The 27741-nt window shown below is 35.2% G+C and overlaps 1 protein-coding gene across 5 annotated transcripts; it reads right to left on the bottom strand.

Moving 5' to 3' along the window:
- Positions 1-233: 233 nt before the first annotated feature.
- Positions 234-27430, bottom strand: LOC134845302 (voltage-dependent L-type calcium channel subunit beta-3-like). 5 transcript variants are annotated; one of them, XM_063862268.1, is made up of 14 exons: positions 27252-27359; positions 19442-19586; positions 18514-18714; positions 17901-18157; positions 17134-17189; positions 15992-16185; positions 15259-15511; positions 10359-10510; positions 9942-9959; positions 9493-9588; positions 8814-9024; positions 6185-7000; positions 5516-5657; positions 234-931 (listed from the first exon to the last, which is right to left on the bottom strand). In XM_063862268.1, the coding sequence occupies exons 2-14, from the start codon at positions 19520-19522 to the stop codon at positions 766-768; spliced, it is 2643 nt and encodes an 880-aa protein (XP_063718338.1). In that variant the 5' UTR covers positions 19523-19586; positions 27252-27359; the 3' UTR covers positions 234-765. The 5 variants fall into 5 exon arrangements, with proteins under 5 accessions (XP_063718338.1, XP_063718335.1, XP_063718336.1 ...); XM_063862265.1 differs by lacking the exon at positions 19442-19586 and having other exon boundaries at positions 27252-27430; XM_063862266.1 differs by lacking the exons at positions 17134-17189; positions 19442-19586 and adding an exon at positions 17620-17663 and having other exon boundaries at positions 27252-27430.
- Positions 27431-27741: the final 311 nt, after the last annotated feature.

Here is a 27741-nt window from a genome sequence, read left to right on the forward strand (position 1 = left end):
ACCTGTTGCGCTGACTCGAGGAGTTTTTGTGCTTCCAAGTGTAGTATCCTGCATTTTGAAACTAATGAAGTTTAAACTTACTTAAGAAATTAAACTTAAATATTGCTTACTCATCCGGAACAATTGTCTTCAGAAAAGTGTTGGTATTATTCTGATCAACTAATGTACCTAAATAGGTTAGAGTCTGTATAAGATCAGCTTTCCATTTTTCTTTTTGAGATAAAAAAAAACACTTGTGAAAAGACTACTCTAAATTCTATAATTGTTAATCGAAATTCAAATTGGGTCAAGTTATATAATGATGATTTTACAACCTGTGGATGATACAAATTCAAAGCTGTTAGTAGATTCAAATTAAATAGCAACAATGGACATCAAAATGGCAAATTTTTTCTTCAACTACATTTCAAGACAATATTTGCACTTTTACAAATTTCAATTCGGGGACGTTTGGAAAAAATATTGCATGTGTCTACCGCGACAAATTTTTCTTTCACTAAATAAAAATGTTTGTTCCGGTTTCGAGTGATTTTACAAACAATATACATCACCAGTTGGCAAAAAGGAGGAACATACGGAAATATTTAAGAGCAACTTTTTTAATTGCCTTACTTCAGAAAGCAATTTTGTGAACGCAAAATCTAGATATTTAGGACGAAGACGCCACAAGTTCGCCTGAAAATTCAAGTTTCAAAATTGACAGATTCCTTTTCTTAATTAATTTTGTCTGTTCCAATTTTTTGCACATCTCTAGTATTGTTTTCTCTAGTATCTGTTTGTGAGCATTTGTTGGTTTCGCATTGCCATGGACTGTTCGTATCTTTGCTGTTGGTCGTAGTTGTAGTTCCTTTCTCTCTTCAGGGAACTGCTGTAGTCTACACCATGTCCCCCTTCATGACGAGATGGCGCGGGACTCCTCGAATATCCACGCCTAAAACATGCCACAAACCAATTCATTTTAGATCAAAGTGACTTCCCCCTCGGCCTCAACCTTTTCTTTCTTATTGGAACAATCGAAGATGCCCCGTCTACAATTTGGATTAAATTTGCAAAGAGCTGCGAACAACTTTTAGATTCGGATTGACTGAAAATTGAACCCAAACAATCACTGCAGCTCAACCGGTCTGAAGGGAGGAAATATGGCTACTTTTCTTAGATGTTTTGTGACTACGTTGAAAACGGTATATCGCCCAAGAACATGGCCAACAGACAGTTTGGAAATAGTTAATGAATGAAAAACGGGAAAAAAAAACTTTTTGAAAAAAAAATCGTTTCAAAGTATAAAGTAGAAGAAATTGCGAGAAAATGAAAACAATTATGAAAATTTGGATCACTGACATTGAAGCTCTTTGAATTTCAGGAACAGTTTATGATTGACCCTTGTTTCATACAAAATTGGATCAATTAGTAAAGTTTTCATTCCGCTAGGATATCTGAAAATAAAAATCCACTTTCGAAATTACGTTTTTTTTAGCGCCAGTCCATCACGTTTTTTGCGCCAATTCCACTTTCGTAGTTAGAACAGGCAGTTAGCCTAACTTTTACCAGATGAATTTGAACTGAACTCAAAAAAGCTTATTTACCTTAGTGCATTCATAAAAGCATTAATATGTAGGAACGCACTTCTGTAGTTACTTAAGCATTTGAAGACTTAAAAAAAAAAAATCACCAAGACCTAAACAAGATTCTTCACTCGGTTCAACGAATGTTAATTATTTTCGGGGCTTGAGTAGAGAAGAATAGGTATAAAGAGAAAGATATACTGGACTTAATTGTTGGGTTAATTCTGAGCGGTTCATACCTAATTTACACGCAGATTTTATGACGTTTCTAAACCAAAAAGCCTGGTCAAAAATAGGATCACACATAAATTGACAGCAAATTGACATGCATATGAATCAAAGTGCTTTTTTGTATTGTTATACGCATGAAAAGTCTATTTTGATCAAAAATTTGCGAGAAAACGAAAACAAATATGAAAATTTATATCACTGACAAAAATGTCACTTTCAGAGGTTTATTTATTTTGTCAAACTTGAGCTCTGTGATTTCATCTGTTAGATTTCAGAAATTTCTTCTCTGGCAAACAATTCATTTGAAGTCACCAACAGCGATGCTAGCGTATGACTGAAATCTATGCAGCATCCTAAAATAGTCAAAGACACCGCGCCTCCTGATGTTTACCAACAGTAACCGCTGTTGCAATCGCAAAAACTAATTAAATTATTTAATTTGTTTGATTCAACCTCAATAAAAGTCAGATCAGTTTTTTCGGTCAGAAAAAAACGAAAAACCTTCGGACGACCGAAGACAGTGGAAGCAAAGAATCTTTTATTGTTCCTTTTATTATTCCAAGCACTCAATATTTTTGGGTCTCATTTTTTTCAAGGTAAAATCAGGTACCACAATTAACACAGAGGCAAAGCTGAGCTTCGCACCACTTGCGATGCAACACTCGAAAACAAATGGTCGAAAAAGTCGAAAAAAATAATCGAAAAAAAACTAAGTCGAAAAAATTAGATCTACTCTAGAAACCAAAAATTAATAATACAACCATCTTAAAACTTAACAAGCGGTAAAAAAAACGTCTGAGCAGAAACTCTTAAAGCCGAAAAATAAACTTTCAAAATTCGGAAAAAAATCCAAAAATATAAAAAATTGTTAAAACTCATCACCTTCAAAACTCAAAACGCACATTAAAAAAGTTGTGGCCACTAAGACGATATAAAATATGCGAAACCTATTAAGCTGAAAAAATAAAAGGAAAAAAGTTATAACAATGCGAGTTGATAAAATTACAACCAATATAAAAAATATTTTAAAAAAAACAGATTTCGAATAGGCCACATGTTCGAAATGCTAACATGCTCAAAAAAACTCTGTTGCATCAAAAAGGCATAGTGGATGAATGAGTCCAGGAGATGAGTCCTGAGCCTTAAGTTATTTACGGGAAAAAGTCTAGCATATGATTGAATACCCTTGCTTATTGCAAAGGGTAATCATTAGAATGGGTCGATTTATAAATCATAATTAATCCTAAATAGTAATACATCATATACGTAATCTGAAAAACATTTGGAAATAGTTTTGGGTGTATAAAAATATTGTATGTATAAACGGTATCAAGTAATCTTAATTAAAAAATGTGAATTACTTGTTCAAACCACGTACTCTAACCAAGAAGCGACTCAAATTGAAAAAAAGCAATTCAATTGAAACAAAAACAAAAAATGTAAACATAACAAGGATAACTGGTTACTGTGCCAGTAGCACAGAATGTTCCGACCTGTGCAAATTAGTGTCATTTTTTCTGCATAGTGTGAAAAGAGGATCTGAACAAAAAAAACTTCAACTTAGGCATATTCGTCGGTTATAGTAAAGCAGGCAAACTGGACATTAGTTTTTTAAGAAAAATGACTAGAAAAATCAAAAACAAATCATTAAAATAATTCAAATTAAAATTCGTTTCAGTTTCTTCTTGCAAAAACTTTTAGTTTTTGATTCACAATATCGCGTTTAAAAAACTCCAAAAATTAATGATATTCGAGTCAAAATAAAATTAGCATGAATAACCTATTGCGAATGACCTAATATAAGCATAAATAAGCATGCTTGCTTGCTTTAGCTTTAATCTCTCGAAATTAGAAGAAAAAAAATCAAACTTGTTTTTCTCACAGGAAAAAAATTTTGGAATTTTTTAAATGTCGTTCGAATCACGACTGGAAGGGCTTTAATAAGATATATCACTCGATCCATCCGAAAATAATTTGTGATACCTTGTTTTGCAAGGAAAAAGTAAGAAAAAACTAAAACACAGGAATACGAAGTTACTGAAAACCATACCTTGGAACAATATTGCTTTACAAAAAAATCTTAACAATGGGACTCGAACTTGCATCAAATCGGGCAAGATCCAATTGCATCAAACACTTCGCCACATCTTCACGTCGCATTCTTCTTTCAGCTGCATTTTAGTCTTAGATATCAGGCAATAAAAAAATTGCTTCAATAGATTGAAATAGCTAGATTGTGATTATTGATTAAATCGTATACTTTGAATAGAATCTTGTCTTTAAAAGTTCGACTTCTCTTGGAAGAAATATGACGGCTAATCTTACATCACTACGCTCGCTGAATCGCTCGTTTTAATTAAAATTCAAACATGTAGTAGAGTCTTTGCTCCAGAGAGAGCTTAACTAATCTTGGGTTTTCTATATGAATTAGAACGTGAACTTAAAGTCTTAATTCAAAGCGACAAAGCATGGACTTCAGTATTAACAGAAAGACATTTTCCTTGAAAAACGAAAATTAAACGACCTAAACGAGTGTGAATTTGAACTTCAAACACAGGGGCGAAGTTGCACTTTGCATACACAAGCAAAAATATGACCGATACCGCTACTGGGAAAAACTGAATTAGTAAAACTTCGAGTCTACAAAAGTGACGCACGCCAATTTTGAGTCTACATAATAGCTAAGTGACGCAAGCCAATTATGACGCATATACCAGTCAATTTGAAAAAAGGGAGTTAATCAACTAACATGCCTCAATTTATGGAGCGGGCGCATTTCAGCTAGTATCCGAAAAAGTTCATTGAAAACATCCGACCTTGCCCAGGTTCGAAATCTCTTATGTTGTTGCTGGTCTCAATCCCTACCTCTACGCTACAGATCCATGATACCGTGAAGCTAAAGTGCTATTTGTAATATAATAGTCTGTGTTAATATCCTTAGCATTGGCTGTACTTAATAGCTGATTATTGATCAAAATGAAAACTTTCAAAATTAACACAATTAGTCAGGCGTCGCAGCAATATTTGCAACTTACGTTGGAAAAAAAGAGAGTTCATACTATAACACAAGCTTTGCTTGGGTAAATATTGCCGACAGGAGGCTGCAAATGTGCCAATGAGCTCAAGGAAATTGGAAAAAAAAACTTGATTATTTTCTTAAAATTTTCGAATTTCGAAGAAAATGTATCAGGTTCAAGCTCTTTAAATTTCAATAATAATTTCTGGTAGACACTTACTTACTTTTTTCATCTAGTTAGAGAAAAATGGGTCAATGGATAAACTTTTTGCCGCTGAGAAATCGAATAATAAAAAATCAAACTCAAATCTAAAAGTGATTCACGTTTTTCGCGCCATTTGCGCTCTCTAATATGGAGATCGTAATCAGTCTTCCTTTTAGCATATCGATTCGAAATCAATTAAAAAAGAGCTCAAAAGTTTTTTCCTGAAAAATCACACGACCTTTTCCTGAAAAATCACACGACCTCAATAAAATTTTCAATACGTTCATTGACACTTCAAAAAATATACAAGTTTTAGATAAATGAAATCATGCGAATTGGTTATCCCCTAAATGAAGGTAAACTTAATGACTCCGACCCCTTATTTGACACTCATCTGAATATTCTTCTCAATTGATTTAGCCTAACAATCACTCACCCTCATTATTTGTCCGCTTTTTACTTTCAGTTCTGGACATGAATATAAATTCCTTTTCAACGCACCTGGACGGCTGTCGCTGGGGTGGGACGACTCCCAGGGCGTGTCTATGCTCCCTGGCTATCCGGCGGTCACTCCTACTGTCCCCATGCTCCACTGAGCCGCCTCCTCCCCTCTCGGCCTCAAGTCTCTCTGCCAGACCTCCTCCTGCAAGAAAAATATACACAACTGACGTTGACATGGTCGACTGATTGGTTAATTATAGGGAAAAATAAACATGCACCAAGTTGGACAATAGGATAATTACCAGAGCCTTTTTATAGGAAATCATGCTACGTCAAATAATTTTTAACATAAAAGACCATTGAGTGTAAACATAATGATGAGCCTACATGATAGTGCGAAACAAAAAAAAATAGAAACTGCGAAACAGTTCCAAACAAATTTTCACCAAGATTTTCAAATTAAGCTTTTCTCAAATTAGAGTACATGAAACCTTAGAAAGTCAAGTTTTCAAGAGAGCCCTCCCTCATTGTAGAAGTTACAATATTACGTCACCATTGATTCGATCAGTGAAACCAAGATAGAAATCATACTCTCTGGCAAAGATATTTGACAATTCAATACAACAAGCTGCAAAAATTTGAGGACAACGATTTGGCAATAATTTTAGGAGAAAATTCCCTCACCAAAAAGCGACAACACAGTTCATTTGATTTGCGTCATATACGTACTCATACTCATATTAGAAGGCCAACGTCCGATTACATTCGGCGCATATGGCGCCTGGTTTCTCATTTCGAAGCCAGGATATCTTTGGTAGCTTTGCATTTGAAACGATGCCCTATACACTGGGCGTACAGTATAAGTTCTAGGCCTCTGGAGACTTGATTCATTTATGGGAACTCTGGGCATTAGCCTGGGTCGGTTGAACGAGGAGCTGGGGTTCAGACTTCGTGCAAAACTGGGGTTGTACGATCTCGGATTTGCATAATGTTGCGGCGGAGGTCTATATGCCAGATTTGACATGGAACGACTTGGTTGTCCAATAGAATTGAAAGGTGGTTGGTTATTAGCATATGCTGGAAAGATATAACTATGATTGCGATTGTTGAAATCAGACTCCATGTCCTCGTCAATGAAATTAGCTGGGTTGTATTGAGCTCTTGGAAGACGTGCAGACACACCGTTTTGATTTTGGAACTCATTAAGTCTTAAATCTCTTTCTACTATTTCACTTTGAGCTCTTCTTTGGTTTCTCTGCTTTAACACTGAGGCATCTTTAGGCTCTTTCAGCTGTATCGTATGATGCATCTCAACTTCAGTAGTTTCATCTCTGCGCTTTTCTTTATAGCTTTCAGCTTTGATTTCCTTCGTTTCCTTATTTGAAATCGAAGGAGGAGTTCCTATTTCTGATTCTATGGATCTCGGACTCAGTACATCCATCGTGTCTTTATGTCGGTTCAAATCGGATTCAGCAGGACTAGCCGTGTGTTCCTCTTTGTTCGGAGGTGGTCGTCTGGTCGAGGCCTCCGACATAGCTGCTGCGACTTTATCAACGAATTCCAGAATTATTCAAATTTTATAATATGACAATACGGTAACGGTTTCTCGTGAAAGTTAGGTTCTAGTCTTTATGAAATTGCGCTAGCACTTTCTAACATATCAACAACCCTCAGTAAATCGATTATCAGTAAACTTTGAATTGAGAATTTCTGTTTGAAATTCAACTCGTGCTTAAACCTAAAACGATCATCTCTCCCAATTGCAAATGTACGAAACTCCATGTCGGCTTTTAATTTCATGCAATTCAAAAGTTGAATTTTACTAAGCATTCAAGAGACGCAAGCATTCAAGGAACGCAAGAAAACTGATAGATATAGATTATTTTGCGAAAACTTCGGCGAAAACAATATATCACGTTTAAGCTCTTTGAATTTCAAAAAATTTTTGATAATGACACTTTTTTGAAACTAAACCAACTATAGAGAAATTGCTTAATAGGTTACTTTTTTATTCCGCTGGGAGTTCTGACAACTAATATTCACTTTCGAAACAAAAATTCATAGAGTAGTAAGTCAAATCGCAAAAAAAAACTAATAAAATTTAGCAATAACAAATTAAATACTTTGTCCTTTAAACAAACAAAATAACAACAAGACCTAAACTAGTAATCAAACACTGCAAGTAACTAATAACCTGCTCTTATTGAAAATAAGCCAACAGACAGTTTGAAAAAGAACAGTTTCAATGAAGGCAAGTAAACAGAAAAAAAACTGACTTATTTTTTGGATCAATTGAGCAATCTCCCCCCCCCCGTAATTACCAATTGGGCTATCTCCCCCAAGCAAAAACTTAGACGCTACAAAAAGACGTCAACAAACGCAAGTAGATGATTGATGTGTACATTATATGAGTATCGAGAAAAAATTTGAAAATAATAGAACAAAAAATGTGCAAATTTTTGTGTGGGCGATCATTGCTTCTCATTGAGGAAAACGAGTTATCAGGGTTGTTGCTCTAGCCTTGTATCTGAATACCAAAAACTGTTCTCCTCCTTTTTGCGGTCAGCTACATTCGGAAACATGAACTTTTCAAATTCGATGCGCCTGCGTACAATACTAGGAAAACTTTAGATTTGATGAAAATACCTAATTTGAAAAAGCAAAGTTCAACGATCGTTGCTTAGTTACCGTGGAACAAAGCTTTATAATTTACTTCGAGAGAATTAACTTCCCACCAAATTTGCTGTTTTTTTTTTTCAATCCAATGTTCAACAGACTGCTCACCAAGTGCGCGATCTATTCATATTGAGCAATGAAGAACTGATCAAATTTATTTGTTGTTATTGAATTGTATTTTAACTAAACTGATATGTGAACAAGTTCAAATTTTCTCATGCAACCGAGTAAAGGTGCCTACGACTAGCGAATTTTCAAATTTTACCGTTTTTTTATGATACAGTAAAGCTAATGTCATTCAAATCGAACCATCTATTGTTCAGTAGATGCACAACTTGTAGAGATTGTGCCACTTGTATTTTTTATATATTTGATTATTCGTGTCTCTAAGTTTTCTTATCTATTGTATCTAAATTGATTTCAATCAAATTCAGGGCAGCACTTGGCAACGCTTATGGGTTCGTTAACTTAATAAAAAAATCAAAATTCAAACCGCAAAAAAAAAAAAAAATTTAAGCCTGAACAAATTTAAAGACTGCCTGAAAAAATAGACAAAATCATCATGACCTATATAAGAGTCTGAACTACGTTGATTGACTCTTAATTACTAATAACCATAAAAATTGAATGTCACAAATTATTCCTAGTTAGCAAGGGAATACAAATACGAATCGATACTCACTTAATCTCTCTCCTCTCCTCTGTTCAATTGCATCTGCCCTGCTTATGGATTGACCCCCCACAGTAGTCGAGCTGGGGTTAGGGCGCCTGGGGGGAATATTGTGGGTGGGCAGGGGTGGGTGTGTCGCTCTCCAGTAGGCCTCCAAGAAGACGTAGAGGGTCTCACAGGCGTCCTCTAATTGATTCTCGTCCAGCACAACGTCAAACATGTCCTAAGAAGATGGACCGAATGCGTAGACCGAGAAACAAGATTAATAATCTTTCCAAAAACCATCATCTTCCTCCAGAGGCGTGAGGTGACAATTCACAACAGCCGACAATTCGTTAAAGTATATTAAGCTGGGAGCACCGGATGTAACCCCAGTGGAACAAGCGTATTCACCTTGCCAATGCCTTGTTACGAATTGTCGCTAATTACTAATTGTCGCTTGTTACAAACTGTCGCCTATTACGAATTGTCGCCCTACTCTCAAGAGGTGAGAAGGAATTATGGCCGAGAAATTAATTTTTAGATGCCTAAAACATTTAAATGGATCCCTGAAAATTGTATGAGGATCCATATTATTATAATATTAACTAACTTGCAGTCGCAATTCGAATTCCGAAAATATTCTGAAAAAATATATTTACATTTTCAGGCTATTGACATTTTTTCTGGCGGTTACATTCGATTGACTTACCGGAGAACACTGAGCGAGTTTGTCTGCTGCAACCAACTGTACGTTCAAATGACGACTCTGAGATTTGCCACGAGACTTGACCAGTCGCTGCAAAACCTGAATACAGTCAAAGCATTAAACTTTCATCTACAGAACGAAAACTTTTATAAGCAAATCTACCAATCATTTAGCAAACATTAACTATGATCAACAATTAACATTTATCTGATTTCAATTAGGATTCTTTCAAAGCAGTACCGATATCTACTCAACCTTTTTCTCTGAATAGTAGCATATCATCAAACGATAGAAAACCGAAAGCGAAGGGAGGCATAGTTTTTGCAAATGATAATGCTAGGAAGATAGGGAGCAGATCCCGCGGTTTTAATAGAAAGAGACTCTTAGTTTCTGCAGAGATTGATAAAACTCACTGGATGCAAATGAATGCACTTCAAACCAATCCAAGTTACCTTTTTATTCGCACCGCCCTAATTTTCAAACAACTCAAATAAGGTCAGTCAGAAAGTAACCAGAACAAAATGAAAACTAACAGATTACAAAGCTTTTCCCCCAACCTGTTAAGACAAATTATCAAAGACAAACAAAGTGGTTCAGAAGGATAACCCTTTCAAACCCCAAAAATATAATTAATCAATTATCTAATTCATACAATTGCTTCATCAGCAATATATTCCTAAAATTTCACTGAAATGAAGCTTTAAAAACAACGAAATACAATTTGCTTCTTAAAATCTCTCCCGATCAATAGTAGTTGTTAGTTTATCAGAAAAATATGCTTCAATTAATGTGATCAACTCAATGATCAACTCATGCAATTCATGAGAACAACTTCAACTTGATCACTGAATTGCAATCTCAATAGATACCTTGGGAGAAGCCACTTTGATGTAGACAATGATGGGAGCAAGGGATGTCTTGGCCAGTTGGGAGGGGTGGTTGATGGTGTCACAGTCCAACACTATCAGCTGAAGAGATCTGGCCAGCTCAAAGATCCTCTCTATTTCTGCCTGCACGTCAGCTAAAACAAAACACAATCGCAACTTTAACAATAAATTTCCACTAGTAGCCTTCAATAACACCAGAAAATTGCCAGCTCGGCTTGGCTTTTTCAAATTGAGCTCTTAACAACTACAGTTCTTAGTCTTTAATTACGGTACCGTAGATTGCTAAAGGCTGTTTCTGAAAGAGCGCGTTGTTTTGTAGTTTAATTACAAATGACGCGGAGCTCTCTGAATAAGTTTCATTACCTAAAATTTATTTACTTTTGTAGTATAGATAGATTTTTTACTGGATGAGACTGATGGGATAATAGGTTGGGCTGGAAGGGAGGTGGGGAAGCTGCACAAACTAGCAAAACAACACAGAGGCGAAGGGGAGCTTCGCCCCACTTGCGATGCAACACAAAGACAACATTACAACTAGCCGACAGAAAAGGAGACGAATGCCGCTAAGTCAAAACGTTGAAAAAAACTAGCTCCAGCACAATTTTCACACGTTTGTCTTAATTTATTTTGTATAAAGTTAATTTTTATGAAAAACAAGCCAAAAGGGATAATTGAATGTTATAATAGCATCGAAAAAAAACTTTCGAAGTGGTCACAAAGTCGACAATTCTTGAGCAGACGCCCGCTAAGCCGAAAAAAGTGTTTTCGTATAATAACAAAAAGCCCTCCTCTCTAGTCTAGAAACTTTTTTGCTCATCAAACGAGGATATATAGACCACGAAGCCCATATAAAACACGCCAACGCAAAACAAATCGAAAAAATGACATGTAGAGCTCAGACAGGCTCAAAATATGTCTGTTGGAAAAAAGTTATTTTCTGCAGAAAAAGTCGAGCGCCTACAGGAAAAGTCGATCATGCTTAACAACATTCCTACTTTAAATAACCTAAATTCAGTTGTTTGAGCTATTGCGGCGTATTCATGCATGCATTCCGCCAAAGAAGATTCAGTCAAAATCAGAAGTCAATAAGAAGCTGAAGTGGTGAACTCAAATGCAAAACCACGATTCGATTAAAAACATACGGTTTAATTGGCTTGATGGTTTTCTTTATCCATTAAGGACGCGGCCTTTACGGATTGGAATTGCTTGCTATGTAAAACAGCAAGCACTTCCAATGTCTGAACTCGTGAAAAATAATTCAAGCTTGATTGGAAACAACAGTAGTCGGTTGCTGTATACTCGGACTTCCGCGAAACCTCTTGATCAAGCAAACTGATAATAACATTTGTAATTCAACCGGTTACAAAAATGAAAGTTCCGCTCTGATGATCATTTGTGGTATCTGGATTTCATGAAAAAAAAATGAATAGCGAAATCCAAATCCAAAAAAATGATCTGAAAGTTTTTCAAATTTTGTTTAAAATAATTAGTTAGCATTTTGTAGAAAAACCGTTAATGTCTAATGCGCTAAATGAAGCTAAGAAAACGAGCTTTCCTAGAAAATTTTCTTAGAATAACACCTACGGAATTGCTTTACTCGCTCGAAATTAGACTGCGAAACAAAGCTCTTGATCAAGCAAACTGATAATAACATTTGTAATTCAACCGGTTACAAAAATGAAAGTTCCGCTCTGATGATCATTTGTGGTATCTGGATTTCATGAAAAAAAAAATTGAATAGCGAAATCCAAATCCAAAAAAAAATGATCTGAAAGTTTTTCAAATTTTGTTTAAAATAATTAGTTAGCATTTTGTAGAAAAACCGTTTATGTCTAATGCGCTAAATGAAGCTAAGAAAACGAGCTTGACTGGAAAATTTTCTTACAATAACACCTACGGAATTGCTTTATAACATTTGTAATTCAACCGGTTACAAAAATGAAAGTTCCGCTCTGATGATCATTAGTGGTATCTGGATTTCATGAAAAAAAAATTGAATAGCGAAATCCAAATCCAAAAAAAATGATCTGAAAGTTTTTCAAATTTTGTTTAGAATAATTAGTTAGCATTTTGTAGAAAAACCGTTAATGTCTAATGCGCTAAATGAAGCTAAGAAAACGAGCTTTCAATAACTTGACTAGAAAGTTTTCTTACAATAACACCTACGGAATTGCTTTACCCGCTCGAAATTAGACTGCGAAACAAAGCTTTGAGGGTCATCACAAAACGATATATCACTCGGCCCATTCTGATCAGTACCTGCAGCACCTTATTTGGCGCAGAAAAATTTAAACAATGGTAACTATAAAACACTGAAACACACCCTGCCTGAAAATCCTTCCCCTTTCAGTGGTCGGAACAAAAAACCAGACCACCAGAAGACCATAATAACACTAGAAAATTTTCTTACAATAACACCTACGGAATTGCTTTACTCGCTCGAAATTAGACTGCGAAACAAAGCTTTGAGGGTCATCACAAAACGATATATCACTCGGCCCATTCTGATCAGTACCTGCAGCACCTGATTTGGCGCAGAAAAAAAATTAAACAATGGTAACTATAAAACACTGAAACACACCCTGCCTGAAAATACTTCCCCTTTCAGTGGTCGGAACAAAAAACTAGACCACCTGAAGACAAAGCTACATGCTAATAAAAAGCCAATGCAATGCAGCAGAAGTAAAACCAAATAGAAAGAGACACAAACATTGCATTAAATAAGTTGGAACATAAAACAAGGGCAACAGAAGTCAATGAAAACAGGTAAACGAAAAAAAAAACTGACTTGTTTTTTGAGATCTCTAACAGTCTATCTTTGAAAACACTATTTTGATAACAAAATTAACTCACTTTGAGAAATGGATCAATGAGTAAAATTTTTATTTCGATGGGAAATCTGAAAATTGAATTCCACTTTCGAAACTAGAAGTCGATCATGTTTTTCGTGACCTTTACATTTTTGCTGTTCGACAGTGGAGTTTGCCCTCCTTGCAAGAAAAAAAATGAACTGAACTTGAAAACAAATCAAAATTCACACCACGAAAAAGTAAATTTGAGCCTGAACAAATTTTAAGACTTTTCCTCAGAAAAAAAATCATCGCGACCTATATAAACTACGCTCACGGACTCTTAAACACTGGAGGCATTCACACTAGCTAGCAAAACGCCAAATTATGTACAAATTATGCATTTCGAAAAAAAATGCGAGATATATTGAGAAGGAAAATTTCTGAAATTGAGTTTTTCTTATTGTACTGTTGTTTGAAACAAAGAGATTTTTCTGTTCATCAGAGGAATTAAAAATGCATCAACTGTGTTAGCTTATTACTAATCAAATATCCAAGCACACTATCAGAAAGCCGTAAAGGTTCCACCAAAAAGGACACCAATATTTGCGACTTAGGTTGGAAAAAAGTAACTAACAAAAAACGCATACGTCATCTCAGATATCAAGCTGATAATATTCGTTGTAGACAAATGAGCACTGATTCTAATTATTTTGGTTGGACAAAAAGTAATCGCAATCTCGCTTTTGAAAATACACGCATAAATTCGGCGAGACTGAGACGTCATATTCTCACAACTCAGAAAAAAGTATTATATAATTTTCACAAAGAGGCGAAGCTACGCTTTGCAAACACTAGCGAGAACACGACAAAAAGCACCTCTAGAGGTCTAAAAAACGGAATAAAAAAGTAAACATAAGCCTCGAATTAGTAAAAATTCGGCGACGTCTCGTACTCGAACCTACCACCTGCTGCGACCTAGAAAATATGATTCTCATGCACTAACCACTCAGCCCCGGACACTTAGTCCATCGCAAACACTAGCCACAATTAAAGCCGAGAACAGATGCTATGAAATTTCCAATGCTACAGATCGTGATTGTAGCAAAAAAAGGCACACAGGTGAACACTTTTAATGATCTCTTATTTGCGAGTTGGGTTAAAAAAAAGGTTCGTACTAAAACACTGGCCGCTCGCTAGCGTAAAAAGCACTGTTTATGCAATATGAGATGAGCGATGGTTAATGTATTTCTGGGGGATCTTTCCGCAATGTGTTTTTTTAATCAAATGTCAAATGATATAATCAAACTGTAATTTATTCAATCTTCAAGCAATATGACCTGAAAAACGAGCAATTCAAACCCTTCTCCTTGACGCCAGTAACCAACACTTTTTCACAAGTTCGTTCTAGCAGTACAAGTTGCGACTGAAAAAGCTTTAAAATGATGCTTTACTCAACCCTATGCAAATTTTTTGGGGTTTCTGATTATTCGCAATGCCCGAATCCTAAGTTCGCTCCCACTCCGTGAGTGGTCGCAACACAATGAATGATATTTAGTGTCTTTGAAAGAAGGGTTAGTAGCATGATGTGAAACTTACCGTAACCTGTCAGTAGTGTCATTTACTAATAAACTAAATTTCTAAGTGATAATACAAGAAGTTTTAAGAGGGGAAAACTGCTTTCAAGGATGAATTAGTGTCAGTGCTGCAACTAAATCAACTAATTCTTTAAAAAATAATTTGATTTTCTTTACATGCACTACTTCAAGCCCTCAGTTTTAATTTTATTCATAGAAGCCCGGCTAAGAAATTAATATCTGCCCGTATTATATTAACAATTAATTTCTACTTGTGTAACTATTTCGCGCATCAAATTAAGCTTTGCTGCAATTTGGCTTCTTTTTCAGAGAAGATATTATGATTTTTGTTTCTTCCTTTTTTCCCATCAAGAATTAAAATTTAAAAAATCTTTCTTATTACCAGAAAAAGCACCCTATCAATTGATGTTGCTAATTTACATCCAAACTTCGCTTCAACAGACAGGTCATCAAACATCTCTGTCAGCGTGTCCAAGCATAAACACTTCAACTTACCCAATGATGACCGCGAGTTTGCCCCTGGATTAGCCCCAGGCATGCCTGGCGACATGGCTCCCCTGTCAATCAAATTAGAGGCAGCGGTAGTTGCCCTGATTTTGGAAGAGGCAGAGCCAGATGTTGCGCCTGCCCCACTAAGCACTGATCTCTTTGCAAGAGCTAAGTCAGCTGTCACTCTTGTGATAACTACTCTCCCTTCGAATTTGTGCTTCAAGTAGTCGAACAGTGCCTTTTGCATCATATCGGTTACCTAAAAAACCGCTACTTGTAGAAATTGCAATTCGAGCTAATAATTTCAATCAGCAAGTTATACCTGGCTGTTTGAATAAGAACTTTTTTCTAGTTCTTCAAAAATAAACTTACTAGCCACTGAAAATGGGGAGGAACTTTGCATTTGGGTGTTTTAGTTTTCTACCGATGCTTTTTTCACTTTTTTCCTCACAAAAAATGTTGTCCAATGATAAATCACATTTAAGCCCTTTCAGCCGCGTCACTCATCATATTGATGATTCACTTGAAGCTTTTCTTTTTTTTTCATTATTATTTATTAATAAAACATTGGAAGTCTGCTCCAAATAAGACATTGAAAAAGGACAAATAGACAAAAATGTGATATACCGAAGAAAAAATCTAAAGTCGTTTTTTAAATCAAAGGTTAAAGAGTGATAAGTTGAATTATACAGAGTTAAGTTGCACGCCACTCTCATTGAAAAGGTAGATAGCGACTGACCTCGAATCCTTTTAAAGATGGCCCTATAAGAACTACAGGGCGCATGGATGGAACCACATCATAGGGAGGGGAATTGTCGTTCTTCTTGAAGAAGTTGTTCGCTCTTTTTTCTTTCTCCTTGTCCAATTTAGTCCCCTTAGTAGCTGAGGGCGTAGTTGCGGTGACAGGTACGGTCTCGTCGTCCGGGTCAACGACTGAAGGAATAAAATATTGTTAACAAAATATACACCAACCGAACAAAAGTTAGAAATTTTAACATTATTAAGCTTAATATTAAACAAACACAGCTTTTAGCTTTCCATAAATTTTCGTGAGCTTCGAGCAATGGACAAAAGGACAAATTTGAAACTTCAAATTAGTGTACGAACCATTTAAACTTTGTATTAATTGGAAACTCGAAGAACTACATTTTAAACTCATTTTTGATCATTGTCATCACCAAAATTTGATATATGTTACGATTACAAAAGATGATTATTGCATTGATTATTAAGATGAAAAGGCTACAAAACTGATTTTATTTTGTTTCTTCAATGGCGATGCAACGGTGATATATAAGCGATCTCACACATAGAATTAGTAAAACTGAGGCGAAGCTGAGCTTCGCATCACTTGCGATGCAAAAATGAATGTTTTTGGTTTAAAACAAACTAAAAGACAAATCAAAAATTGGGAAAAAAAGTTACATAAATTGCCAAAATTACCTGAAACATTGCAAAAAAAGAGGTCCCGACTGGAATCAAACTCCCGGTCTTTCTCATCTCAAGCATGGGTGATACCACTGCCCGAATGCTCCTTGAATTTGAAATTAACAAAGCAAGTCAAACACGTGTACCAATTTCACAAGCGAAATCTGCCAACAAAATTATTAAAGGAAAAAAAGGCTAGTACCCTGTTGCAACACCCTTGCTTATCGCAAGAGTAATTGAACTTTAACGTTAAAGGCATCAGTATCATAGTTGGTGACTTAAAATTTAAGTTCGTAATTTAAAGGTTGGTATTTTAAATTGAATCTTGAAGCCCCACAAAGCCAAAACCACAAACATGCTCAAGCTGCTTCTTGACGTTGATTTTGTTAAGCCATTTCGAAGTTAATTCATTTAACCGCGTGCGTCGACTTAGAGTTAGTTATTTTTTAATACCTGTCGGCAATGCTAGCTCTTCGGGACTCAGCACTTCGCCCGGAGAAAAGTTTCGACTGCAAAAGTCAATATCAATGTTACTTTTCTTGCATGACTTGAGGTTCGGATAAATTTATACTTTTCATGAAGTTTAAAATTTATTTTTGAAAAGTACTTAACCTTTAGATAAAACTAAAGCTAACAGCAAAAACATCAAAATTAATTCTGTCTAGGACCAACGCGAGGCTCAAAGTATTGTGACCCTCAAATATTTATTAGTTATCAACAGAGCTGACGGTTCTTTGAGTAATACACAAATCAGCTTCAATAGATTTTAAAATGTGTAAAATGATCCAAGCCATCACCACTCACTACGTTGAAAGCTAAAGCAACCCACCCCTACTCACCTTGCCCCAACCAAGCTCATCATTCGCACCCAAAACCACGACAGATACCAATTACCATAAAGAGGGTGAATCACCGGAACATTACTCCTTTAAAACTCACCAGATGATCCATTTGTGTGCGAACTCTCTCCGTGATTCATAACTCTACAGGAAATTCAGTAAGTATCTGTGATTAGAGAGAACTCTTCCAATGAATTCATCAGAATTGAATTTGAAAATTGGATAGCCAGATTATTTTGACTGCTGTTTGAATAAAATTCAACAGAGCACTAGAATGCATACTTTTTGGACTCAGAAATCCTTATGAACAATTATCTTATCAGCAAACACCTGTAGTGAATATTACATTTAACTAGCCTTTAACCACAACTACCAACTCACTCCTTGTTCTGCTGTCTCTTATGTGCCTGTATCATCTGCTGTCTTAGCTTCTCCAGACGGGCGGGGGAGGGTATGAACCCATAATCATGGTCCTCCTTCACGAGTCGCCCGATCCACCAGTCGTTGTTGAATTTCTCTTTGATGTGGAGGAAGTCTTTGGCCTCGAAGCTTATGGCCTTGCCGTAGAAAGGTGCGTCGTCATCTTGACTTCCGTCGTAATCAATGTTCGTCCGAACAGCAAAAGCCACTGGCTTCGTCTGAATAACACAAGAAATCACGAAAAAAATGTTACCACCGAATTCTCGCTTTTTCGCTCCTCTTTTTCTGCTCCTTTGCTTTTCATATCTCATTACCTAGTAACACCATGTCAACAGCAAAAATTGCTTGAGTATCAAGATCAACCATTTCGCAACAAAAAAGTAACCAGAGGGCAGATGGCGCACTTTCAGACATCACTTTATCAGAACGGCTTCTGCGAAAACTCATGACTGCATATATTTATGGCGCCCTAAATGCAAAGCAAAGTCTTGCTTATTAAACCATGGCAGATGAATTTCTCAAAAAATGTTTCTGACGATAATGATAGACATGCAGATTTGCGATTGAATCTTACCCTGGCCTTTTCGAGAGCAGCGGCTGCTTGTTTCTCTATTTCTTTCCTGTTTACTTCGTCAGTTTGGGGACTGCTCGTGATTGTACTGGTAATAGTCTTCGCATCGCCAGTTCCCTCTGAACCCGTACCCCCATTATGACTCCCCGCTTTCGGGTCAGCAGCTCCAGCCTTCCCATTCGAGCTGGAGTCCCCCTCCGAGCCCTAGATAGAACACAAAAATAGCTTTTAAAGAAATTAAGACCATTTCATATACTAGAAATATATTCAGTCATTCATTCAGCCGGAAACCTCATTCAAAACGATTGGTGGTAAATCATAACTGCATACAAAAATTTTACGATTTTACACATTGTTGAAAATTTGGCTATACGGGTTGCCGAGTAAAAATTCAGCTTTTACTAAAAACGTGTTAAAGCGGTAGGCTAGCTAGGCAACTCTCTTAACAAAATTGATTAGATAAAAGCACAAGCAAACACACCACCCCACGCATGCTTTTTTCAAAGGGGAGTATAACTTGCATAATTCTCCAATAGTGAGCGATACTAGAAATATAATGCGAAAGACTTTGCCTCCCCACTTTTCAAGTCAAGTCAGCCTCTTTTATAAAGTACAAAATGACCAAAAACTGCATGCATATCTTTCGTAATCAATAATTCAAGAGCGAGTCTCCGTTATGAGCGGGGCAGCTTGCATGTGGGTCCTGTATCTCAAACATATGATGTGGCCAAAAGATGTTCCAACGTGAAGCAACCCAATTAAGAGCCGAGTGACTTACATTAAGAAACTCTACAAATCTGCGCTCGTTGGATAAGTTAAACCAATCTTCTATCTACAGGAAAGGGTTTATTCGGTTAAATTCGGTGATTTCTCAAGACTTAACTCATTTATATAACTACTAGATGTGTCTTAGTACAATGAACTAATTTACCTTTTTCGGATCCACCGAGAGAATGTTAAGGGACATTTTGTCCTTATTTTTGCCCGCCACACTGAACTTAGTCGAAGGCATATTTGATGAGTGATACTCAAATACTCTTGAAGCAAAGCTATACTGCTGTGCTATGACTGTGAAGCTGGTAAACAAGTGAGTAAGGGTAAAAATGAAGTGCCGATGAAATGATGCTAGTGATGATATGTCAATAATGATAGGTGATAAGGGCGAAGCAGAACATGTCTATCCAACACATACGATGGGCTAATATGAAATGTGATAAAAAATTGGTGGAATGACCCTTCCTCGCCCAAAAAATAATCAAAGTATCGGAATAAAAAGGAAAACGTATTGACAGACAGCTTTGAGTAAATCAATTTGTTGCGTAGTATTTTGAATACAGTTACTTCACAACACGTGATTACTCTTCAAAAAAAGCACCGATAATAGTAAGTTTATTACATATTCTACTTTAATATAAACTAACATAAATTATTAGTTTATGACAAGTTGAATTAACTAAGATACCATTGTTTCAGAAATATACAGAACCTTCCAAGAATTTGATTTTGAAAATTGAGGATTTATGTCAAGATCATATTTTGGAATGAGTTCTGGCGATAATAACAGACAAAATAAGGTTTCTTCTTTTCTCAACCTTAAGGCTATTTGTTGATATATCAACGAAATGCCAAAACACGACCCGGCTTACTGCCGGATTCAATATTGATAAAGGATTTTTATGGGTTCAAATTTTGTTACTCGAACTAGATTATATTGGTTCTAAGGTAACGAATTCTTATGCGGTCAATATTTCCATGACAGCTTGACTCCATTTGGAAGACTTAGTCTTATTCTCAGTCTTTTGAAACGATAGAGCTAAATTAAAGAAACTAAAATTAAAGTTTTATTTCATGGACATTTAATCTTCATATACTGGAGACTGTTAAATATATCATATTAGTGTCTCTGCCGTAATTAAATATATATTGTTACGGTCACCACAAGTAGTCTCAATGTCGATAAAGCTAGTCGGAATTTTATGTTTTCCAAACTCAATTTTACGGAGGCTGATAACTATTTAAACATAGAAGACGGTTGGAAAAGAGGCAATGAACGCAAGGAAAGAAAAAATACCGACTTGATTATGAAAAACTTTTGAATTTGAGAATAATAAATAGATGGCCTTATCGCTCTTTTAATTTCTAGAACAATTTAGGGTTGGCACCTTTTCGATCAAATTAACCCAGTTTGAGAAAACTGGATTATTAGGTAAAGTTTTTGTTCAGCTGGAAAATCTACAAATTAAAATCCAATTACAAAACTAGAAGTCGATCACGTTTTTCTTGACCTTTCAACTTAACACTTTTGCTGTTCGATATTGGATTTTGCCTTACTTTTATCAGAAGAAATAAACTGAAATTACAAATCAAAACAAATCTCCTGACAATACCGATACTAGCAGGAAACTGAAGTTATTGGAAAGACCGGATACCAACCGATACAAATTATTGTTTTGACCATTGAAAATGGGGAATTATGTTTTCAGGTGTTTTAATTTTTTTTGTTTTTTTTTCTGTTTTCTACGCAAAATTAGATATCAGATAACCAACGAAAAGTGTCTAGTGAGATATTAAATTAAAGACATTTCCGTCGTGATTCGAACATTTGATGGCTTTGAAAAAAATTCTGTGTCGAGAAAAACTAGTCAAATTTCGACCAAATGAGGCAAGCGAGCAGGCTTGAAAAAGCTTATTTATGCTTAATTTAAGCGTAAAAACTTCAATTTTCTCGAGTAAGATAGTTTTTGTAATTTAATTTCGCCATTTTGGGATCAATTCTTCTGCAAAATTTCTGCAAAAAAAATGAAAACAAATTTGAAATTTTTTTGATATTTTTTTTGTTTTTCTTTTCTTTTTTTAATATAAAAACTGTTTTCCAATTTGCCTAATTTGTTATGAATGTCGAATAGTCTGAAGTACTAAAAAAATCATTTTTGTATTTTTAAGACTAAGACAATAACCGGCTATCCTTGTTTTTCTTGCATAAACATATTAATGACTTGCCCAGCCAATGTAAAGTACAAAGTTTTTCTCTTTGCAGATGATACCAGCATAAATGCAGTCAATTGTCAAATTGGGTCACTTAGGACCGATAAAAGTATCTGGCTAAATGCTGAAAATAAATGTTAAGACTTGACAAAACTGTGCAGCTGGATCTAACTACCAACGTAAAATAACTACCAACATAAAATAGAACATCAAATGTTCATGAGTGATTCTTTGGGAAAACTGTAGGCACCCTGATTCACTCTTATCGATTAAATCACATTGATTTTGATCTTCCAAGACCAGTAGAGCAAGGCTGTGTGATTTGTAAAAGAGACCTTATAAACGAAGAAAGCAATTGGATGATTGTTTTCAAAGCAACATAACTTCGAAACTTTTAACTTTTATAAAATATTGAAATTTGTTTTACCTCAGAGTGCTAGTCTTCATCCCGTAGAAATTCTTAAAAAATTATTTTCAACTCAAAATGCAAGTCGATTTAAAAGAAAATTAAAATTGTTTCTACTAAAACTGCTTCGAGTATAACAAAAAAATTTAAGGCGTTCAATTCGATTCCGCGCAATGAAGCTTTCGAATTCTCTTTTGGAACAAAATCTTTTACCTCAGAAATTTCTTCATAAACAAAGATTAAAATAACGTTGAGTTATAAGGGTGTAAAGCTTTCCTATGTCTGTAACATGGAATTGTTGAAGTATACATTCGAGGAACAAATGTTTTTCATGAGCTTTTGAAATTCACTTCCAGTTCTCTGTAGGAGAATTGGAAATTTTTTGAATTTTTTCACCAATCGCTGCTGGAAAAGCTCAGTTGGGTGTCCTCTGTCCAAAAGCCTCAAACCAATTCTAAATGTAAAATTTGGCTATAGGAAGCTGTCACAGTTAGAAGAGGCAGCAATAAGAAAGTGAACAAGTTTAAGATCAAGGTGCCTTCTCTTGCTCTGCATTGATTCCGCTTCCACTTATTTGAATCGCAACTGTTTCACAAATCCACCAAATGCAACTAATGTTAAAATACAAGGAATTTGATAACAAGAAATTTTGTGTTCAAAAACTTTTTATTCCTGGAGTGGTTTTTTGAAATAAACCTTTGAGACTTTGAAATACAATAAAATTTTACCTAGGAGCAGGGTTTTCAGAGCATCCCGGGTTTCAGACCATAAAATTCGAATATTGTTTGAAAACAGGTTGAATTTGATTTAAGCCTTGAGAAACAAAATCTTTTTTTTGGCGTGATGAGAGAACTATGCGAAACCGTAAATGATTGTTAGTAAATTGGTAGTAATCGATAACAGTTCTCTTCGAAAAACAAATAACCAATCAAAAAACACCTAAAAAAATAAGTAGAAAAAAGATTTTGGAATAATGTTTTTTTTTGCAGAATAAATTTTAATTTTTACCACAGAGCACCATTAATAAAAATATGGAAGCGCGGCGAAGGAGTAGACCAAAAACTTACAAGATTTCAAAAATTGCACCCAACCGCCTTGTATTAAGATTGTGTATAAAAAAAAAGTTTTTAGGCCCCGTCTGTATAAAGATCGAATTTCAAAAATTTTACCAACGAGCACCTTCCTAGTAGTAATGAGGAACACATGGAAGAACGTTGGATGAGTAGACTAAAAACTTGTAGAGATCTCAAAAATTGTACCAATCCATCATGTATTATGATAAGGTATAAAATTTTTCTGCCAAATTAGAGGCAGAAAACTCATGTAGGAAGAAAAACACAGGATAATCGAAGCGTTCAACACGCTCCAAAGCAAGCAAGTACATCTTGCTTGCTTAGCTGCTTTCTTTCTTGAAATCTGTTACAAAACGGTAAAAAACTATTTAATGTTAAATAGTTGGAAAAGAAGGCCAAGATTCCTGAGACAAGAGCACAGTTAAACAAGAGGCCTCAATTAACAACAAACTGAAAAAAAAACACTTTTGTTCACCATCACTTGAAGGAAAAGCACAACGAACGATGAGAAACACGACAGCGATGTTGAATAATATTAAGTAGCTGTAAAAAAACTGTGAAAAGAAAAATCACTTATCAAACACGAGTCCTTGCCGCGCAAGTTTTCTTACAGTTGATGACTGAATCTGATTTGATACCATAAACAATCATTAAAACTTGATCTCCCTGACTGTAACTTACAGGCTAATCGATTATTCCCGTTAACACAGTAAAAAGAGTTAAAACCAGTTTTTCCAGTTAAAACCAGTTTTTATCTGAATTAGTGTATATGTTTTAAGCACCCGGAAAAATTTCTTCGGAAAAAACTCAATCATTCATTTATTCGAATATGTAGACCATTGCTGTTTATTAATACCAATCAATGACAAAGTTGGGTGTCCTCTGTCCAAAAGCCTCAAACCAATTCTAAATGTAAAATTTGGCTATAGGAAGCTGTCACAGTTAGAAGAGGCAGCAATAAGAAAGTGAACAAGTTTAAGATCAAGAAACCGGATTAAGGTGCCTTCTCTTGCTCTGCATTGATTCCGCTTCCACTTATTTGAATTGCAACTGTTTCACAAATCCACCAAATGCAACTAATGTTAAAATACAAGGAATTTGATAACAAGAAATTTTGTGTTCAAAACTTTTTATTCCTGGAGTGGTTTTTTGAAATAAACCTTTGAGACTTTGAAATACAATAAAATTTTACCTTGGAGCAGGGTTTTCAGAGCATCCCGGGTTTCAGACCATAAAATTCGAATATTGTTTGAAAACAGGTTGAATTTGATTTAAGTCTTGAGAAACAAGATCTCTTTTTTTTTGGCGTGATGAGAGAACTATGCGAAGCCGTAAATGATTGTTAGTAAATTGGTAGTAATCGATAACAGTTCTCTTCGAAAAACAAATAACCAATCAAAAAACACCTAAAAAAATAAGTAGAAAAAAGATTTTGGAATAATGTTTTTTTTTTGCAGAATAAATTTTAATTTTTACCACAGAGTACCTTCCTAGCACCATTAATAAAAATATGGAAGCGCGGCGAAGGAGTAGACCAAAAACTTACAAGATTTCAAAAAATGCACCCAACCGCCTTGTATTAAGATTGTGTATTAAAAAAAAGTTTTTAGGCCCCGTCTGTATAAAGCTCGAATTTCAAAAATTTTACCAACGAGCACCTTCCTAGAAGTAATGACGAACACATGGAAGAACGGTGGATGAGTAGACTAAAAACTTGTAGAGATCTCAAAAATTGTACCAATCCATCATGTATTATGATAAGGTATAAAATTTTTCTGCCAAATTAGAGGCAGAAAACTCATGTAGGAAGAAAAACACAGGATAATCGAAGCGTTCAACACGCTCCAAAGCAAGCAAGTACATCTTGCTTGCTTAGCTGCTTTCTTTCTTGAAATCTGTTACAAAACGGTTAAAAAACTATTTAGTGTTAAATAGTTGGAAAAGAAGGCCAAGATTCCTGAGACAAGAGCACAGTTAAACAAGAGGCCTCAATTAACAACAAACTGAAAAAAAAACACTTTTGTTCACCATCACTTGAAGGAAAAGCACAACGAACGATGAGAAACACGACAGCGATGTTGAATAATATTAAGTAGCTGTAACAAAACTGTGAAAAGGAAAATCAGTTATCAAACACGAGTCCTTGCCGCGCAAGTTTTCTTACAGCTGATGACTGAATCTGATTTTGATACCATAAACAATCATTAAAACTTGGTCTCCCTGACTGTAACTTACAGGCTAATCGATTATTCCCGTTAAGACAGTAAAAAGAGTTAAAACCTGTTTTTCCAGTTAAAACCAGTTTTTATCTGAATTAGTGTATATGTTTTAAGCACCCGGAAAAATTTCTTCGGAAAAAACTCAATCATTCATTTATTCGAATATGTAGACCATTGCTGTTTATTAATACCAATCAATGACAGCTTAATACGATCTAAAAATCAAACAAATAAATATCGCTTAATAAGTTCTTCCGATCATGATCATCATTCCTCCGAACAAAAAGATACAATCCAGAAGATTAGAACTGATTCTAATATCCTTTAATGGAAGACAAGCCTAAACCGCTCGAAATGAGTGTAAGTATAAGAAACAAACCTAGCCAACAGACAATGAACATGACAATGGAAAAAAAATGCAATGAACGCAATTAAAGCAGAAAAAATTAACTTAATTTTTCAAAATTTCAAATTTCCAAAAAAATGAATGCCCGAGATAAAAAAAATAAGTTCTTTGAATTTCGAGAATATCTTATGATTGACCCCTTTTTAAAAGAAATCCACCCAGTTTAGGGAAAAGTTGGGTCAATACGAAAAATTCGCAGGGAAAGCTGAATTTAAATTCTACTTCCGAAATTAGAAGTCGATCACGTTTTTCGTGACCTTTATACTTTTGCGTTCGAAAGTGCAACTTGCTTTCCTTTTAGCAATGGAAATGAACTGAACTTAAAATAAAATCAAACCGCGATAGCACCTGAACAAATTTTACACAGAATCTGCGCTTCGCAAGCACTTGCGAGAAGACGACCAAAAAGCAGCTCTATCAAAAAAATAAGAAAAAGTAGAAATAAGCTTCGAATTAGCAAAATCTCGGCTACATGTTGAATTCGAATCTGCGACCTGGCAAATTTGAGTCTCACACACTAACCACTCAGCCACAGATGCTTAAAATCCCCAAAAACTAGCCACCAATATCGCAGCTACATATGATAAAAAAAATTGCAAATTCGATGCAGCAGCAACAAATACAAAAAGACAAACTTGCATTTAATAAATTGGAAAGCAATAAGCCAAATTATGATTAAATTATGCATTTAAAAAAAAGTTGCGAGATACATTGAGTAGGAAAATTTTTGAAATCGAGCTTTTTATCGTTGTACTGCTGTTTGAAACAACTTTTTTCGGTTCATTTGCTGAATTAAAAATGCATTTTTACTAGTCAAATGTCAAAGCACATGATATTATACTGCTATAGCAGCCTACCGATTCAAAAGTGCCACCAAAAGTAGCACTTTTATTTGCGATTTAGGTTGGAAAACAAACAAAGTTCGTACTAACTCAATTTGCTTCGCAAGTGTAAAGACTTCTGAAAAAAAAAATCATCGCGACCTATTTAAGAGTCTGAACTAGGTTCATCGACTCTTAAAACATTACTCTTGATAGTCAGTATTATGTAACCGAAGGGCAAGCAAAACCCCAAAACTTTAAAATGGAATAACACACTCAATGAAATGATACACACTGGAAATTCACCTCTCCGTTTGATCTTCATCTTACCCCAGAATGCTGGCTCTTGAAACTTTCTATTTTTGATATTGTATCCATTATCAATTAGAAGCTTGAATAAAAAATCCGATATCTAATTTGGCTAATTGAATCAAAGCTCAAAAAAACTGTACAGAATACTAGATTTTTTTCCATTTTCTTAACTATACTCGGCTTCCAGAAAAGTACATCTGGAAAAAAATATATCCAAAAAATATTTCCAAAACAAAAATCACAGTAAAACAGAGGTATTCTTGAGATAAACACCATGAAAATCCTTACTTTCGATAAAAAAAAAACTGCACTTTGCGTGATTTCAGTTATAGACGTGTATCTGTGTTTGAAATACTGAAACCCCCTTTGTCATTCACGCCCGGTTTGATAAACTTTAATATTCAATAAATTGATTTGGAACATTTATACTTGCTATCGCTATAATTTTGTCGCTTCTCTGAAGTTAGAAACAAATCTCTGAACCTGAATAAAATTATGGACTTGATGATGCTGTCTAACCTTTGTGAAATCTGATAGTCTGTAATCAGAGGGGAGCTTCGCAGTCTGGCCAATATTATTCCCAGCAGCTATTCCCGCGGCCGAAGTCTTCTGTGCACTTTTGGACTTGGGCATTCGAAATTGTGATTGTACTACTGCTTTTTAACTCCACGTTTTACTCTTGGTTGATTTCATTGAGTCATTCTGGAAAAAAATCAACAAATTTAAAAACATTAAAAGCAAAATTTCAACTGAAAGGTGCGCATAAAAATCACGGACTTAAATCCAGTTCAGAAATGAAACAAGAATATCCGGTTGCTGTTTAAGTACCGCAGAAGGTTCCGATGACATCATTATTTTGAAATCTTTTTGCAATACAACGCAGGCAGAGCATTGCAAGCTAGCGAATAGAAAATGAGACAGAATAACGGAATCGAGAAATTTTGACAAAGACGATGAAACATAAGCAGAAACCATTTAAACGTAAAAACAAATTACAAAAAAAACTTAC

This window comes from Symsagittifera roscoffensis, chromosome 4 (assembly GCF_963678635.1).
Source record: "Symsagittifera roscoffensis chromosome 4, txSymRosc1.1, whole genome shotgun sequence".
Lineage (NCBI taxonomy): Eukaryota > Metazoa > Xenacoelomorpha > Acoela > Convolutidae > Symsagittifera > Symsagittifera roscoffensis.